This window comes from Curcuma longa, chromosome 7 (genome assembly GCF_044706935.1).
Source record: "Curcuma longa cultivar G26 ecotype Majalengka, Jawa Barat chromosome 7, ITB_CL_G26_1.1, whole genome shotgun sequence".
NCBI lineage: Eukaryota > Viridiplantae > Streptophyta > Magnoliopsida > Zingiberales > Zingiberaceae > Curcuma > Curcuma longa.
In genome coordinates, this window is record NC_133867.1 from 4,223,958 (window position 1) to 4,240,177 (window position 16,220).

Genomic DNA, 16,220 nt, shown 5'->3' on the forward strand with positions numbered 1-16,220 from the left:
CTTCACTCGTGTGGTGGACTATGTGGAGTGTACGACAACTTATGTGGCTAGTGCGTCAAACCACATGGATATTCCTTTCCTCCAGTTATATAAGGCTCGATGATGGTAGCTAAAGGTATGATTTATTCTAGTGTGGGAGGTCACTCTTCTTTCTTGAGCTTCTTGCCTTTTTCTTTCTCGCGCACCCATAAGTCTTTTCTTTCAACTCAACATTAACTTGACCGTCGAAGGAGTCACATCGACCATGCTGACGCCAACAGATGAGTGTTGACTCGTAGGACTTCAAGTTCTAACCGGTTGGATGATGAACACAACCTCAACTCAGAGAACAGAAGGGAGAGGAGGGTCCGAGCATGCTAAAGAGGATACCATCATAACATTTTCACTAGCTAGCTAGCTACTATACATTGATGACTAGAGAGATTAATCATCATCCATGCCCAATTGTTGATCTATCCTTGGCCCACTGGCCCGGCTTCACCATGATTATGTAAGAAAACATTTGAGATTTTAATACCAAAGAAATGGAAAAAATGTGCCCTCTCGTACAACGGTGAATGGAATTAAAGTGTTATAATATAAAATTAAAATTTCTTTTAGAACTTCTAATTTATATTTAAGTTCTAAAGCTAAATCAATTTCAAGAATATAAAAAAAATTCCATTCCATTTTTATTACTAATACATAAGAGATAAAAATTCATTGGTACTGCATTCATTTAAAATTAATATTACACTATAAAAATTCATTAAACTTAAATGAGAAGTAGAATAATAAAAATTAAAAAGTTATTCAGCTGCATCATTAAATACTTTTAAAATTTTACAAATAGTATTATAAATATTCCATCGGTATGAAACTAAATATATATATAGTATTATTAATATATATTATGTAAAAATGATATAATAATTCTCTATATTTAAATGAATCTTATAACAATTGATAGGTTTATTCCAACATATCGATACATCATGTAAAAATTTTTTAGATCTCATTCCATTATTTTTACCAAATCTACTCAATTATTTTATTATAAATGGATGAGACCATAAATAGAAAATAACAATTCTAATTGGTTTAATATAATTTTTTAAAATTCTTAATCCATCTTGAACATATAATTTTAAAATATAACATACACAATGAATATGAAAAAATAAACTATCAATAATAAATTAACATATAAATTTTAATTCGTCAATACTAGTAGTATTAGAACTAACATTATCAAATGATATTAAAAATATTTTATGAGATAATCCATATTTTTTTAAAATTAAATATAATAATTGCGAGATATTATGAGCAGTATATGATGAATCAAAAACTCTATAAGTCAACAATCTTTTTTTAATATTCTAATGGCAAGTCACAATCATATACGAATATGTTTGTCAATGATTACTCCAAATATCGAAACAAGAAACTTTATTATTTAATTTACTAAATTCTTTAATTAATTTTATTTCTTCTTATTTTATTAATTTTTTAATTGTATGAGTAAGTGTAGTTTTAGGAACACGTTTAGCAGATGGATTAAGAGATTCTTTATCAAAATTTTTAAAAGTGCATTTAGATCCAAAATTAAATAAAAGATGTTTTACGAAAATAAATCTAACTAATAATTCTCCTAATTTATTATCAAAATATAAAAATAAATCAGAATATATTTTGCACGCAATTCTTCCGATGGAAGAGTGACATTCTTCAAAATGTTTAGTAAAAATAAAATATTTTAAAAGAGAAACTTCATGAAGCTTAGAAGTAATTGCATCAGCACTTTTTTGTGCTTCGAGTACCAAAAGTAGCTCGGTCTCATCATCGGTGGATTAAATATTGATCTCCTCATTCGGATTCACTATTTTTTTATCCCTCTGAGATCGAGATTATGAACCTCATCGACCTCCTTCCATGGTAGTAAGAAGTAGAAGTCGAGTTGTCCAAAGCGTGTAGAATTGTGAAATTTGTAGAAAGCATTGTAGTGTTTATATTTTGCATGCAATTCTCCCCAGCTACGGCGTATTTGCAGGAATTTTCCTAAAAATGGGGAAGATTTTAAAAGGAAACTTCCTAAACTTTATGAAGCAATTACATGGTGGTGGGAAACTTCTTTGTGCTTCGGACCACTCCCAGAGATGTGGCTACTGGGATTATCATTTTTAAGAAGTAGAAGTCGAGTTGATTACGACGGAGGAGAGTTGCAGAAAAAAAGTAAAAGTCAAAAGTGTATAGAATTGGAGTCCAAAGTGTGTAGAATTAGAGTCCAAAGCATATAGAATTGTGAAATTGAGAATGGGAGTAGAGAAGATAGATGTTGAAACAATGAAATAAGCTATATTTATAGGGTTTGGAGAGTATCAAATACTAAATCATAGCCGATCATAAATAGTCAAATGATCTTAATCGTTGATTTTTTTTAAAAAAAACCCTCTAATCCCAATGGCTAGAACCACTAGTCTCCAACGTTCAAAAAAAAAAAAAAAAATTGAGCCAGCGGTTAACTATCGGTTCGCCAGTTAACTGCCAATTCGATGGTTTTTATTGGACTAGAACCATAATTGTCCCGCACCCTACAGGGTCGGTTACAGTTCCAAGCCTAGAAACCGGGTCAATGGGAACCTGACCTATTGATGCATTTACAAGATCGGGGTCTGGTCTAATTTGGATCCGGCTCGAGATATGGTCTAGTAATAATTAGTATAAAGAAAAATAATCAAGAAAACATCATGAAATTAGGAAGAAAGTCAATATTATTCATGTATTAATAAATAATATAGATAAACACACAAAATACATCAATACTTTAGAAGAATATTATTTGTAAAATAAAAACTTTTATATTTTATGTTTTTTAAGGGCAACCATTTACATAGAAAATAAGAAAAATCTTATTAATTTTTATCAATTGACTAAAACATAATTATATAATATTCAATTTTAAAATTATAAATTAAACTTTGGTAGTAGTTAATAATTGATAAAGAAAATAATTAAGAAGAGCTGTGAGATTTGGAAGAAATGAGATTTGAAGACAGCGCTATTCGTGTATGAATAAATAATATAAATAAAAATATAAAAAACATCAATAATTTTTTTAGAAAATTATTATTTATAAAATAAAAACTTTTTATATATTATATTTTTTTAACTGCGACCAGGTCTGTATGGCTGTATCCGGACTTTTCCTAACATATATATATATATATATTTTAGGAAAATACACGACAAACCAAAATTAAACTGTGTGCACGCTAAACCATGAAGATCTGCCACGGTTGCAAAGGTGCAGAACAGGAACAAAATTCATTTTGGGCACATCCGGACTTTTCCTAAATATCAGATAAATCCAGATGGCATTTTTTCAACGGTAATAAAAATATTCAAGAAAAACTTACACCATACAGCCGTAGTTAATACGTACACGACAAACCAAAATTACGACTGTGTGTGCACACTAAACCATGAAGATCTGCCACGGCTGTAAAGATAAAGAATTTTGAGCACAATTATGCAGATTTTCTCCGATAGGATTCTGATACTTCTTCTTCCCCGTGATTGTGATCGTGCATTCAGCCATGAAGAAGAAGATGATGGCGATCGCTCCCCTGCTCTTTCCACTCATCTTCCTCTGTTTCTTCTCCTCTGCTCTATCGGCCTCAGTGATCACCCGTTTGCCTGGATTCCGAGGCCCATTGCCCTTCTACTTAGAGACAGGGTCCGGTTGCTAGTTAAGTTTGTTGTGTGATCTCCATGAAGCTCAGCTTTCACTGATGCAGGTACGTGGAGGTGGACAGGGAGAATGGTGGCGAGCTGTTCTACTACTTCATCGAGTCGGAGAGCAAGCCGGCGGAGGACCCTCTGTTCCTCTGGCTCACCGGCGGCCCCAGGTGCTCTGCCTTCAGCGGCTTGGTCTTCGAAATCGGTGGGTGAAAATTCCCTGTTTGCTATGATTAACTACTCTTGTTTCATAGTAGAAACACACTCGCAGGCCCCCTGAATTTTGTGACAGCCGAGTACAACGGGAGCTTGCCGAGCTTGGTGTACAATCCCTATTCCTGGACCAAGGTGACTTCTTCTTCTTCTTGTTCAGTAATTGAGGAGGAAATATCATGCATGCTTTCGATCCTGTCTGCGTAAAAACATACATGCAGGTAGCCAACGTGATCTTTGTAGATTCACCATTGGGTTCTGGATTCTCATACGCGAGAAAAGATGAAGGGTATGATGCCGACGATACGTCTTGGTCTGAACAGGCTTATAAGTTTCTCATACAGGTGGGAAAGATCATATAGTCCTGGTGCAATTACTGTAAGTGCCTTAAAGATGCAACCTTTCACTTTTACAGTGGCTTGTCGAGCACCCACAGTTCATCTCCAATCCACTCTATATTACTGGGGATTCATATGCTGGAAAGGTTGTGCCTATTGTGGCTAAAAGAGTGATCGATGGTAACTCGATCTAATTTTAATGTAACTATTGTGAAGTGAGAATCCCTTTGCTATGTTAGTTTACATGCCATTTTTATTTACTGTTAATCCAGGTATTGATCAAGGGAAAGAACCACTACTTAACCTCCAGGTAAATTGCTTGAATTGATGGGCCATTGGCAATGAAGGGGAAAAAAATCCTAATTTGGATCTTTCAGGGTTACTTGATTGGCAATCCAGTCACAGGAGGAAAAGTCGATAAGAATTCTCAAATACCTTATGCTCACAACATGGGGATCATTTCTGATGACTTATTTGAGGTAATCTTAGTCCTGTCAATCGATCAATTAGGATCGAATGTATCAAAATGATCTCTGATATCACCTTACTTTCTGAACTTTTAGATGACCCAAAGAAGCTGCGTGGGACAAGATTATCGAACTCCCACCAATTCGGAATGTGCCAAGTATCTTGACACATATGACAATGTGAGTTTATACATGCATTGCCTTGTCATGAACATTCTGCAATTTGTATTGATTGGCAAGCTTCATGGACCAGTTCTATTCAGAAATTAATCAGGGTCACATTTTGGAAATGGCATGTGCTCCTGAATATGAAGCCAACCAACTTCGTCGTCGTATGCGTGCGACTTCTGATAAGAGAAACTTGAAACAGAACTTGCATTTTCTTCAACCACCTCCATTTCCTGACCTTAGTTGTCGAGTAAGAACTCAATTGAATGGATCTCTGATTTCATTGTGCCACCCAAATTTTATCAGTTTTCTTTTGTCTGATAACAGAGTTATGCTTATGTTCTGTCATACTATTGGGCTAACACTAATACTGTGAGGAAAGCCCTCGACATCAAACAGGTACTGGAGCTCTCCCCTTTGGTTCAATCATTTACTTATTTTGCAATACAAAGAAACAGAGCATGTTGTTGAAAGCCTCATGAGTAACACACTTTTTGTCAAAAGGGGACGATTAAAGAATGGGTGAGGTGCAATTTGAACTTACCATACACACACGGATTTGGCAGTAACATCGACTATCATCTTAGCCTTTTGCAAAGAGGCTATCGTGCTTTGGTTTACAGGTGATTAAGTCGATACAAAAATTTATTTGTTGGCTTGTTAGTGAACTTCTTGTCATTCATAAAGCTTCTTGGTTCTCAGTGGTGATCATGACTTGGTGATACCCTTTTTGGGGACAAGACAATGGATAAAGTCTTTAAATTCTTCTATCGTCGAGAATTGGAGATCTTGGTTTGTCGATGGTCAAGTTGCAGGGTGAGACTAAGAACCCATGTTTATACATAAAACTCAACTTTTGTGAGATTATTCTAATTGCTCTTCGTGCAACTGCGATAGGTATACAATGGCATATTCTAACAATTTGACATTTGCAACAGTAAAGGTGAGATGAAAATGAATACGATGTGTTTCTTTTCGTTACTTGTTAAAATAAATTGTTAGAAATCGATTGTTTGTGTTCTTAATGTAGGGCGCTGGTCACACAGCTCCAGAGTACAAACCGAAAGAATGTCAAGCTATGATCTCAAGGTGGATTGCAAATGCACCTCTATAATATGTTCTTCCTTGCATCATGAAACCTCATCTTAATACGAAGACGATTCATGAAAAAAAAACCAAAATAACACACCACAATGGTGATTGCTCTATGTATCATCTATGGTCACTTATGTAGATATAGATATATTGAAAATAATTTTTGACTTTGTGTAGTGATAGTTTTTATTTTCAACTTGTATTTATATCAACTACTTCATAATTATGATCCGACTTTAAAGTCTTGCCAAGGTTATTTCTAAATTATGATCGAATAATAAAAAAGAATTAACAGCTCGATAACATCTAAAAGAATTAAACTCAACCTTATAGAGAATCTAAAGTAAATTTAATAGTTGTTCAAGTAACTTAATTAACCTTAAATTTAACTCCACTTAACTATTTCACTAAACAATAATGAGCAATATAAAGTTTAGATTGACTTACTTTGTTTACAACTCTATACCAAATAGTAACTAAACTTTGTTGGAAAAGTGATGAACAATTGAATGAAATTGACTCCATTATGATTAGGAGAATAGTCCCATATTAGAAGGGAAGATGTTGGAAAAGTGATGAAAAATTGAATAAAATTGACTCCATTATGATTAGGGGAATAGTCCCACATTAGATGAGAGGCTCTCTTGAGCATATGTGCTTGCTTGCAGGGGGTGCAATTGCAATCATCCATTAGCAAGTAGTAATTCATTTTGAGGAAACTATATTTGTACTCGTCTCATTAGCAATCAACGAAACTATGTACTCGTCTCATTACTTAGATCTCATTAGCAAGCAGTAGTTCATTAGAATTTTTCTTAGATTAACAAGAACTTCAAGTTGTACTCGTCTCTTCTACAACAAATCCCAAATGTTTTTGCAACCATAGCCAAGAAAAGATAACTATTTTGAATTACTAAAGTTCAGTTAATTAATTGAAACTTTTTCCTTTTCACCACAAGACAGTGAGCATAGTTTTGGCAACACCGTACTAATTCCTGAACTGAATACTTCAGTTCAACACGAGTTTCTAAATAGTCTGGATCAAAACCAGAAATACAAATAATATTTTTGTGCCAATAAATCTCAGCAATCACAATCTCAGACTATGCAGAAACTTAGAGGTCAGTTCTTGCACCATCTGAACAAACACAATCTCTAGATTTTAACAATCTGTAGGAGAGCAGCTTAGAGCTCCATAGAAGGGGAACTAATATACAATAACAATCACCATGATAATAGAATAATCTTTAATGCAAGATTAATAATGTTTTCGTTGATCTTCTTCATATTAAAATGAAGCTCCGTGATGGAGGGAAGAAAGATACATCATAGTGCTGCACCAGAAATCCACCTCGTGAACATAGTTAGACATTCTTGTGGTTTGTACTCAGGAGCTGTGTGACCAGCACCCTATATGAAAATAATAAGAACGACTGATTTGGCATGAACATCACCTAACAACTTATTCTAATAGTATAAGGATAAGAAAATATCATATATGTTTTTAGTTTACCTTCACCGTTGCAAATGTCAAATTATTAGAATATGTCATGGTATACCTATTGGGATTTGATGAATAATAATTAGAATAATCTCAAAATAATTGACTTTCTTGTAAGCACTTGAAACAACAAGACGTACCATACAACTTGGCCACCAACATGCCAAGATCTCCAGTCTTCCACAATAGAAGAATTCAAAGACTTTATCCATTGTTTTGTCCCCAAGAAGGGTATCTCCATATCATGATCACCACTAGGAATGAAAAAGCCTTGCAAATGACATGACTGACCTCTAACAAAACGGCGAATGATGTTCATATTAACCTAATCACCTGTAAACCAAAGCACGGTATCCTCTTTGCAAAAGGTTGCGATGACACTTGATATTAGTCTTGTATTCTCTTGCATATGGAAAGTGACGATTACACCTTATCCATTCTTTAATTGTCCCCTTCAACAATATTTACATCACTCATGAGGCTTTTAACTTCAAGCTACATTACAAGGTTTGTGCATGATTGAAACAATAGGAAAAGCATACCTTTCTGACGTTGAGTGCCTTCCTCACAAAGTTGTTGTTAGCCCAATAGTAAGCTAGAGTATGTGCATAACACTGTGATTAGCCAACATGATCAATTTATTTGACACCAAGAAACTAGAGTTTCTTCCATCAAATGAAGTTGAGTCCTTACTCGACAACTAAGATCCGGAAATGGTGGAGGGTGAAGAATATTTCGGTTCTCCTTCAAAATTCGTTTGCTAGAAGTTGTGCTCGCAAGACTATGCAAGTGGTTTAATTGAGACTCAGGACAATATATATGCTTCTAAAATGTGTGCCTCATTAATTTCTGACAAGAACAACTGTCCATGAAGCATGCTTGTTATATTTCAAAAAACATGGAAAGATTTATGTAAATATAATTATGAATTATTAGGATTATTTACTTTAGTTTTAGGGTATTTTGATGTTAGATCTGTTGGTAAATATTATAGTGGAAATTCATTTGACCCACAATAGGTTCAAAAGTCAGGCTTGAACTGAAATTAGATTGGTGATTTTGTAGCTGAACCAATAGTGAACCAGGGTAAATCAGTTCCTTTGACTACGTCTTGACTACATTGTTTATGTACTTTCACTACATTGCTTGAGTAGGTCTTACCTTATGTACATTCACTACATTAATTGCTAGATTTGATCAATTTCCTTAACCTTTTGCCCTTGTTTACAGCAATTAGTGCTTCATTTATGTATTCCATTGTTTGTGTTATTGTTTATATTTTGACTCACATTCTTGAATGAGTTAAGATACATCTGGCATTGTGAATCGGTGGGAGTTCGATAGTCTTGTCCACTGCAACTTTTTGTATCATCTGAAAGTTCAGAAAGCAAGGTGATATCAGAGATCATTTTAATTTGTTGTGTCCGCTGTCCTAATTGATCAATAATGAGACTTAGATTACATCAAAGAAATCATCTGATATGATCCCCATGCTGTGAGCATAAGGTACTTTAGAATTCACATCGACTTTTCCACCTGTGGCTGGGTTGCCAATCACATAACCCTGAAAGCCATCGAATAAGTAAAGACTTTTTCTTTCATATAGTATCATATAACAACAATTTCAAGATCCAAATTAGTTTCTTTCCCTTCATTGCCAGTGGCCCATCAATTCAAGCAATTTACCTGGAGATTAAGTAGTGGTTCTTTCCCTTCATCAATACCTGGATTACAGCAGATGAAAATGGCTCTCAATTTCACAGTTCACAGCCTCATCAATAGTTTAGATTAAAAGTAGATCGAGTTACCATCCAATATTCTTTTGGCTACCATAGGTACAATTTTTCCAGCATATGAATCCCCAGCAATGTAGAGGGGATTGGAGATGAACTGTGGGTGCTCAACAAGCCACTGTCGAAACAAAACAAAACAAAAAAAGTGTGAAAGATTGCATTTAATTTAAGATACTTGAAGCAATTGCTCCAGGGATATATAACCATGCATTCCTACCTGTATGAGAAACTTATAAACCTGTTGAAACCAAGATGAATCATTTTCTTCTTCTTTTGTGGAGTATGAGAACCCCGAGCCCAATGGGGAATCTAAAAAAATCATGTTGGCTACCTGCGTATGTACATTTTTAGTGCAAACAGGATTAAGATTATGCACCATGTTTCCTTGTTAAATTACTCAACAAATTAAATAGACCGAGAAGAAGAAGAAGAAGAAGAAGAAGAAGTCACCTTGGTCCAAGAATAGGGACGGTACACCAAGCTTGGCAAGCTCCCATTGTACTCGGCCGACACAAATTGTAGAGGACCTGCAAGAGAGTTTCTATTGTGAGATCAGAGTGATTAAGCATAACTAAGAGGAATGTTTCACCCACCAACTTCGAAGGCCAAGCCGTTGAAGGCAGAGCACATGGGGCCGCCGGTCAGCCAGACGAGCAGAGGGTCCTCCGCCGGCTTGTTCTCCGACTCGATGAAGTAGTAGAACAACTGGCCGCCGTGCTCCTCGTCCACCTTCACGTACCTGCACCAACGAAAGCAGAGTCTCATGGCGGTCACAGCAAAGTTAAGGTAGGTTGTGGGAAGCAGCATCCAGACCCTGTCTCTAAGTAGAAGGGTAGGGGGCCTTGGAATCCAGGTAAATGGGTGACCACCGAAGATGAGAGAGCAGAGGGAAAAATGCAGAGGAAGATCAGTGAGACAATCAGGAGAGGGCTTTCCATCTTCTTCTTCTTCTTCTTCTTCTTCTTCTTCTTCTTTCTTCGTTCGTTGTGATCAGGTGACTTGAGCTTCAACATGATTCATTTATTCGAGCTGCAGCCAGCTTCAACATGTTTCAATTATTGTAGTAGCCTATTATGATTGCTAATATATAATAATCATTTAGTAGTGATATAATAGACTCCCAGGCTGACACAAATAATTCCGTAGGACCGTTGCTATTAATAAATTTGAGGTCGATTTTCTGATAACGATTTCACCTGTTACTTACTATCAATTTAATAGTGATATAATAATTTTACCATGATTATAATATTTTTAAATATTCTTAATTAATTTTAATCATATTTGATTAAATTGATAATTTGTATATAAAAGTACTTCATAATATTTTAATCAAGATGAATAAAAGAGAAATAATTTATTTTAATATAACTATTATACATTCTAATAATTATTTCGTAATTACTGCAAAATAAATATATTTTTAATAAATAAAAAGATATTGAATGTAAATGGGTGATAATCGAAAATGTATAATAATAAGAATTTTCTCAAGTTGTACTCTTCTAAAATCCTTAATCTTTTGAATCACTTAAAACTCAGTTAATTAGCAAATATGACTTTGGGTGATTAAGAGTGCTTTTTAGCCATTGAAGGTTTATTTTTGGCAACAAGCTAAGACAGTGAGCATAATTTCGACAACACCACACTGATTCCTAAACTAACTCCTTCAATTCAACACAAGAGTTTCTAAATTGCTGAGATCAAATTTAGAGATGCAAACAACATTTTATGTTAATGCATTTCAACAATCAACAAACAACAATCAAAAGATATGCAAACAATTACATGTTCAGTTCTTACACCTTGGCTATGCCCTACTCTTTCAACTCAACCACCTCAGCTCGGTCATAGGAGATTCCTACAACTCAACCATCTCAACTCGGTCATGCCCAATCCCTTCAACTCAACTCGGCTACGCCCGATTCCTAACTCTAGGATCCCTACGACTCGACACTTGATATTTGACTCTAAGGTCTAGAATTTGATATGCTCGAATGTCTCCGGTACTAAGAACTTGACAAACATGGGATAGCATGGTCAACAGAACATGGAGAACATGAGGTGATGTGACTCCTCCACTTGAATGTGACAAACATGGGATGACATAGTTAACATAACGTGAGATGATGTGATCTGTAGAATGTGGAGAGCATGAGGTGATGTGACATCGTCTCTACTTGGGCGTGGCATCCCATCGATTAGAACATAGAGAACATGGGCACTATTTCTCCAACGAGAGTAATATATAAAAGAAAACACACTTTCACGAGCAGAGGTTGCGTTCAAGTCATCCAAAACTTTCTTCTACTTTCTGCTCTTTTCTTCCTCTCTGCTCCCAAAGACCTGACTTGAATGTTAAAATAGTTGAGTCAAAGTTCACCTTGGCTTCCATTCTTCTAACTATCGTTGAGTTTTGCATAGATCCACAAAGTTCATATCCTTCCCCAGATCATTAGAAACTCATCAATCTCGAAGATAACTCACTAATGGTTCATTCATCCTTAATCTTAGACAGGAATACTGATCTTTAAGTGATTCAAAAGATTAAGGAGCTAGGAGTGACAAGAATATATAACTTGAACCCCTCAACAACATTAGAAAAATTCTTTTTATTATACATTTTCACGTATCACCCATTTACATTCATTTTTTATTTATTAAAAATATATTTATTTCAATGTTGTTATAATAATTACTAATACTAGTTATATTAAAATAAATTATTTCTCTTTTTATTCATCTTGATTAAAATATTATAAACTACTTTAATATAAAAAATTATCAATTTGATCAAAAATGATTAAAATTAATTTAAAATATTTAAAAAATATTAAAATCATCTTAAAATTATTATACCACTATTAAGTGATTATTATAATAGCGTATGAATCAATTAATATCTAATATAATTGTTGTTTAATAACTTAGTAACTCTTAAAATTACCGTAGCAATCATAATCTCCAATAAAAATTTAATGATTGCTATATTATTGTCCGCTATAATTATTTTAATATTTTTAAAATAAATTTAATAAAGGTTAAATAAATAATTTTAACTAAATTAATAAAAAAAAGTATTTTATGTATAATATTTATAAAAAAAATTAAATTGGCATACAAAAGATGAGGAGGAAATTCTTTTCTAACTTTTAAAAAAAAAATTATTTTGACATTTCTATTATAATTTAAATGTGATAAATGATCTGTCGGAGAGCACGTTGATCTGTCGGACAACGAACAACAAGAAGAAAGAAGAAAGAAGAAAGAAGAAGAAGAAGAAAGAAGAAGGAAGGAAGTAGGAGATGGAAAGCCATCTCCTGATTGTCTCGCTGATCTTCTTCTGCTTCTTTTCCTCTGCTCTCTCATCTTCGGTGGTCACCCATTTGCCTGGATTCCAAGGCCCCCTGCCCTTCTACTTAGAGACAGGGTCCGGATGCTGCTTCCCCCAACCTTAACTTTGCTCTGACCGCCATGAACCTCTGCTTTCGTTGGTGCAGGTACGTGGAGGTGGACGAGGAGCACGGCGGCGAGTTTTTCTACTACTTCATCGAGTCGGAGAACAAGCCGGCGGAGGACCCTCTGCTCCTCTGGCTGACCGGCGGCCCCAGGTGCTCTGCCTTCAGCGGCTTGGTCTTAGAAATAGGTGGGTGAAATTTCCCTGTTTGCTATGATCAACTACTCTCGTTTCATAGTAGAAATCCACTCGCAGGCCCCCTGAAATTTGTGACAGCCGAGTACAACGGGAGCTTGCCAAGCTTGGTCTACCATCCGTATTCCTGGACCAAGGTAACTTCTTCTCGCCCTACTTGTTGAGTAATCGAGGAGGAAATATGATACGGGCTTTTGGTCCTGTCTACACGAAAACACACATGCAGGTAGCCAACGTGATCTTTTTAGATTCCCCATTGGGTTCTGGATTCTCATACGCGAGAAAAGATGAAGGGTATGATGTCAACGACGCGTCTTGGTCTGAACAGACTTATAAATTTCTCATACAGGTGGGAAAGATGATATATTCCTGGTGTAATTATTGTACATGCCTTGAAGATGCAATCTTTCACTTTTACAGTGGCTTGTTGAGCACCCACAGTTCATCTCCAATCCCCTCTACATTTCTGGGGATTCATATGCTGGAAAAATTGTACCTATGGTGGCCAAAAGAATATTGGATGGTAACTCGATCTACTTTTAATCTAACTATTGTGAAGTGAGAATCCCTTTGCTACGTTAGTTTACATGCCAGTTTCGTTTACTGTAATCCAGGTATTGATGAAGGGAAAGAACCACTGCTTAACCTCCAGGTAAATTGCTTGAATTGATGGGCCATTGGCAATGAAGGGGAAAAAAACCTAATTTGGATCTTTCAGGGTTACTTGATTGGCAATCCAGTCACAGGAGGAAAAGTCGACAAGAATTCTCAAATACCTTATGCTCACAACATGGGGATCATTTCTGATGACTTATTTGAGGTAATCTTAGTCCTGTCTATCGATCAATTAGGATCGTATGTATCAAAATGATCTCTGATATCACCTTACTTTCTGAACTTTTAGATGACCCAAAGAAGCTGCGTGGGACAAGATTATCGAACTCCCACCAAACCGCAATGTGCCAAGTGTCTTGAATCATTTGACAATGTGAGTTTATTCATGCATTGCCTTGTCATGAGCATACTGCAACTTGTACTGATTGGCAAGCTTTATGGACCAGTTCTATTCAGAAATTAATCCGTGTCACATTTTGGAAATGTCATGTGGTCCTGACAAGGAAGCCAACCACCTGCATCGTCGTATGCATGCAACTTCTGATAAGAGAAACTTGAAACAGAACTTGCATTTTTTTCAACCACCTCCATTTCCTGACCTTAGTTGTCGAGTAAGAACTCAATTGAATGGATCTCTGATTTCATTGTGCCACCCAAATTTTATCAGTTTTCTTTTGTCTGATCACAGACTTATGCTTATGTTTTGTTATACTATTGGGCTAACACTAATACTGTGAGGAAAGTCCTCGACATCAAACAGGTACTAGAGCCCTTCCCTCTGGTTCAATCATTTACTTATTTTGCAATACAAAGAAACAGAGCATGTTGTTGAAAGCCTTGTGAGTAACACACTTTTTGTCGAAAGGGGACAATTAAAGAATGGTTGAGGTGCAATTTTAACTTACCATACACACAAGGATTTGGCAGTAACATCGACTATCATCTTAGCCTTTTGCAAAGAGGCTATCGTGCTTTGGTTTACAGGTGATTAAGTCGATACAAAAATTTATTTGTTGGCTTGTTAGAGAACTTCTTGTCATTCATAAAGCTTCTTCATTCTCAGTGGTGATCATGACTTTATGATACCCTTTTCGGGGACAAGACAATGGATAAAGTCTTTGAATTCTTCTATCGTCCAGAATTGGAGGTCTTGGTTTGTCGATGGTCAAGTTGCAGGGTGAGACTTAGAATAGATGTTTGTACATAAAACACAACTTTTGTGAGATTATTCTAATTGCTTTTCGTGCAACTACGATAGGTATACAATGACATATTCTAACAATTTGACATTTGCAACCGTAAAGGTGAGATGAAAACGAATACGATGTGTTTCTTTTCGTTACTTATTAAAATAAATTGTTAGAAATGGATTGTTTGGGTTCTTAATGTAGGGTGCTGGTCACACAGCTCCAGAGTACAAACCGAAAGAATGTCAAACTATGATCTCAAGGTGGACTGCAAATGCACCTCTATGATATGTTCTTCCCTGCATCATGAAGCCTCATCTTAATACAAAGACGATTCATGAAAAAAAAAACAAAATAACACACCACAATGGTAATTGCTCTGTGTATCATCTATGGTCACTTATGTAAAAGATATATTGATTATAATCTTCCACTTTGTGTATAAGTATAAAAGTGAAAATAGTCATTGTCTTGATTTCATACTGATAGTTTTTATTTGCAACTTGTAATTATATCAACTACTTCGAAATTATGATCCAAATTTCAACTGTTGCTAAGGTTATTTCTAAATTATGATCGAATAATAAAAAAGAATTAAAAGTTCTATAACATCTAATCTAAAAGAATTAAACTCGAGCTTAAAGAAAACCTAAAGTAAACATAATAGTTGTTTAAGTAACTTAATTAACCTTAAATTTAACTCCACTTAACTATTTCACTAAACAATAATTTAAAGTTTAGATGGACTTACTTTGTTTACAACTCTATCCCAAAGAGTGATTAGGGGAATAGTCCCACGTTAGAAGGGAAGACGAATGGAAAATGGCTTTAATATGAATGGGAGAATAGTTTAATATTGAGAATTGCATAGCATATAATTGATTTTATATTGAATCACAACTTTATGATATTGTTAATATGCATTGATGAGAGGCTCTCTTTGAAAATCTCCCGAGCACCTAACTTAGCTTTGTCTCCCAAGCACATGAACTCCCCAGTGTTTTGTGCAACTCAACTCTGTCAGATCTCTAGTCTAAGTTAGTGTTCTTAGAATTTTAACTCTCTTGGCATATCAGATAACTTTAGAGTTGTCAAACGGACCAATCCATGACGGGGCAGGCCAACCCACCAGAAACCCGTCATATAGCGGGATGGGACGGGCCGACCGACCAACTTGGCGGGTTGGAAAATCTCCAATCTAACTCAATCGAAGGTGGATTGCGAGTAGGCGGGCCAACCCACGGGCCTCTCAAAAAATAAAAAAAAATATTAAAATTTTTAAGTTTGGATTACTATTTAAATGAGTCAAGTTGAACATTTTAAGTTTGAATTATAATTTAAATGAGCTAATGCCACTAATCCATTGAGTTTTCTACTTTAATTTTAAATTTTGAAGGAAAAAAATAAGTTTTTTCAATCCGCAGGCCAACCCAAACCCACCTCGGGCCAACACACGCGGGTCGCGTGCCTA

General features: G+C 35.3%; 2 protein-coding genes and 1 pseudogene across 2 annotated transcripts; 2 read left to right on the top strand and 1 right to left on the bottom strand.

Annotated features, from left to right (window-relative positions):
- Positions 1–3,525: 3,525 nt before the first annotated feature.
- LOC141831563 (serine carboxypeptidase-like 18) lies at positions 3,526–6,117 on the top strand. Its single transcript, XM_074718946.1, has 14 exons — positions 3,526–3,718; positions 3,780–3,925; positions 3,992–4,068; positions 4,155–4,277; positions 4,349–4,451; positions 4,544–4,581; positions 4,649–4,750; positions 4,835–4,918; positions 4,992–5,156; positions 5,234–5,305; positions 5,411–5,529; positions 5,609–5,722; positions 5,804–5,849; positions 5,937–6,117. The coding sequence occupies exons 1-14, from the start codon at positions 3,579–3,581 to the stop codon at positions 6,018–6,020; spliced, it is 1,413 nt and encodes a 470-aa protein (XP_074575047.1). The 5' UTR covers positions 3,526–3,578; the 3' UTR covers positions 6,021–6,117.
- Positions 6,118–7,091: 974 nt separating this feature from the next.
- On the bottom strand, positions 7,092–10,260 carry LOC141831565 (serine carboxypeptidase-like 18; annotated as a pseudogene).
- Positions 10,261–12,580: 2,320 nt separating this feature from the next.
- Positions 12,581–15,229, top strand: LOC141831566 (serine carboxypeptidase-like 18). Its single transcript, XM_074718947.1, has 14 exons — positions 12,581–12,725; positions 12,796–12,941; positions 13,008–13,084; positions 13,174–13,296; positions 13,368–13,470; positions 13,562–13,599; positions 13,666–13,767; positions 13,852–13,935; positions 14,009–14,173; positions 14,251–14,322; positions 14,428–14,546; positions 14,626–14,739; positions 14,821–14,866; positions 14,954–15,229. The coding sequence occupies exons 1-14, from the start codon at positions 12,601–12,603 to the stop codon at positions 15,035–15,037; spliced, it is 1,398 nt and encodes a 465-aa protein (XP_074575048.1). The 5' UTR covers positions 12,581–12,600; the 3' UTR covers positions 15,038–15,229.
- The last annotated feature ends 991 nt before the right edge of the window (positions 15,230–16,220 follow it).

Coding starts and splice junctions, on each gene's coding strand:
- LOC141831566 (XM_074718947.1), top strand. CDS start 12,601: ATGGAAAGCCATCTCCTGATTGTCTCGCTGATCTTCTTCTGCTTCTTT. Junction 12,726..12,795: donor CCCTTCTACTTAGAGACAGG/GTCCGGATGCTG, acceptor TCGTTGGTGCAG/GTACGTGGAGGTGGACGAGG. Junction 12,942..13,007: donor CGGCTTGGTCTTAGAAATAG/GTGGGTGAAATT, acceptor ATCCACTCGCAG/GCCCCCTGAAATTTGTGACA.
- LOC141831563 (XM_074718946.1), top strand. CDS start 3,579: ATGAAGAAGAAGATGATGGCGATCGCTCCCCTGCTCTTTCCACTCATC. Junction 3,719..3,779: donor CCCTTCTACTTAGAGACAGG/GTCCGGTTGCTA, acceptor TCACTGATGCAG/GTACGTGGAGGTGGACAGGG. Junction 4,069..4,154: donor ATCCCTATTCCTGGACCAAG/GTGACTTCTTCT, acceptor ACATACATGCAG/GTAGCCAACGTGATCTTTGT.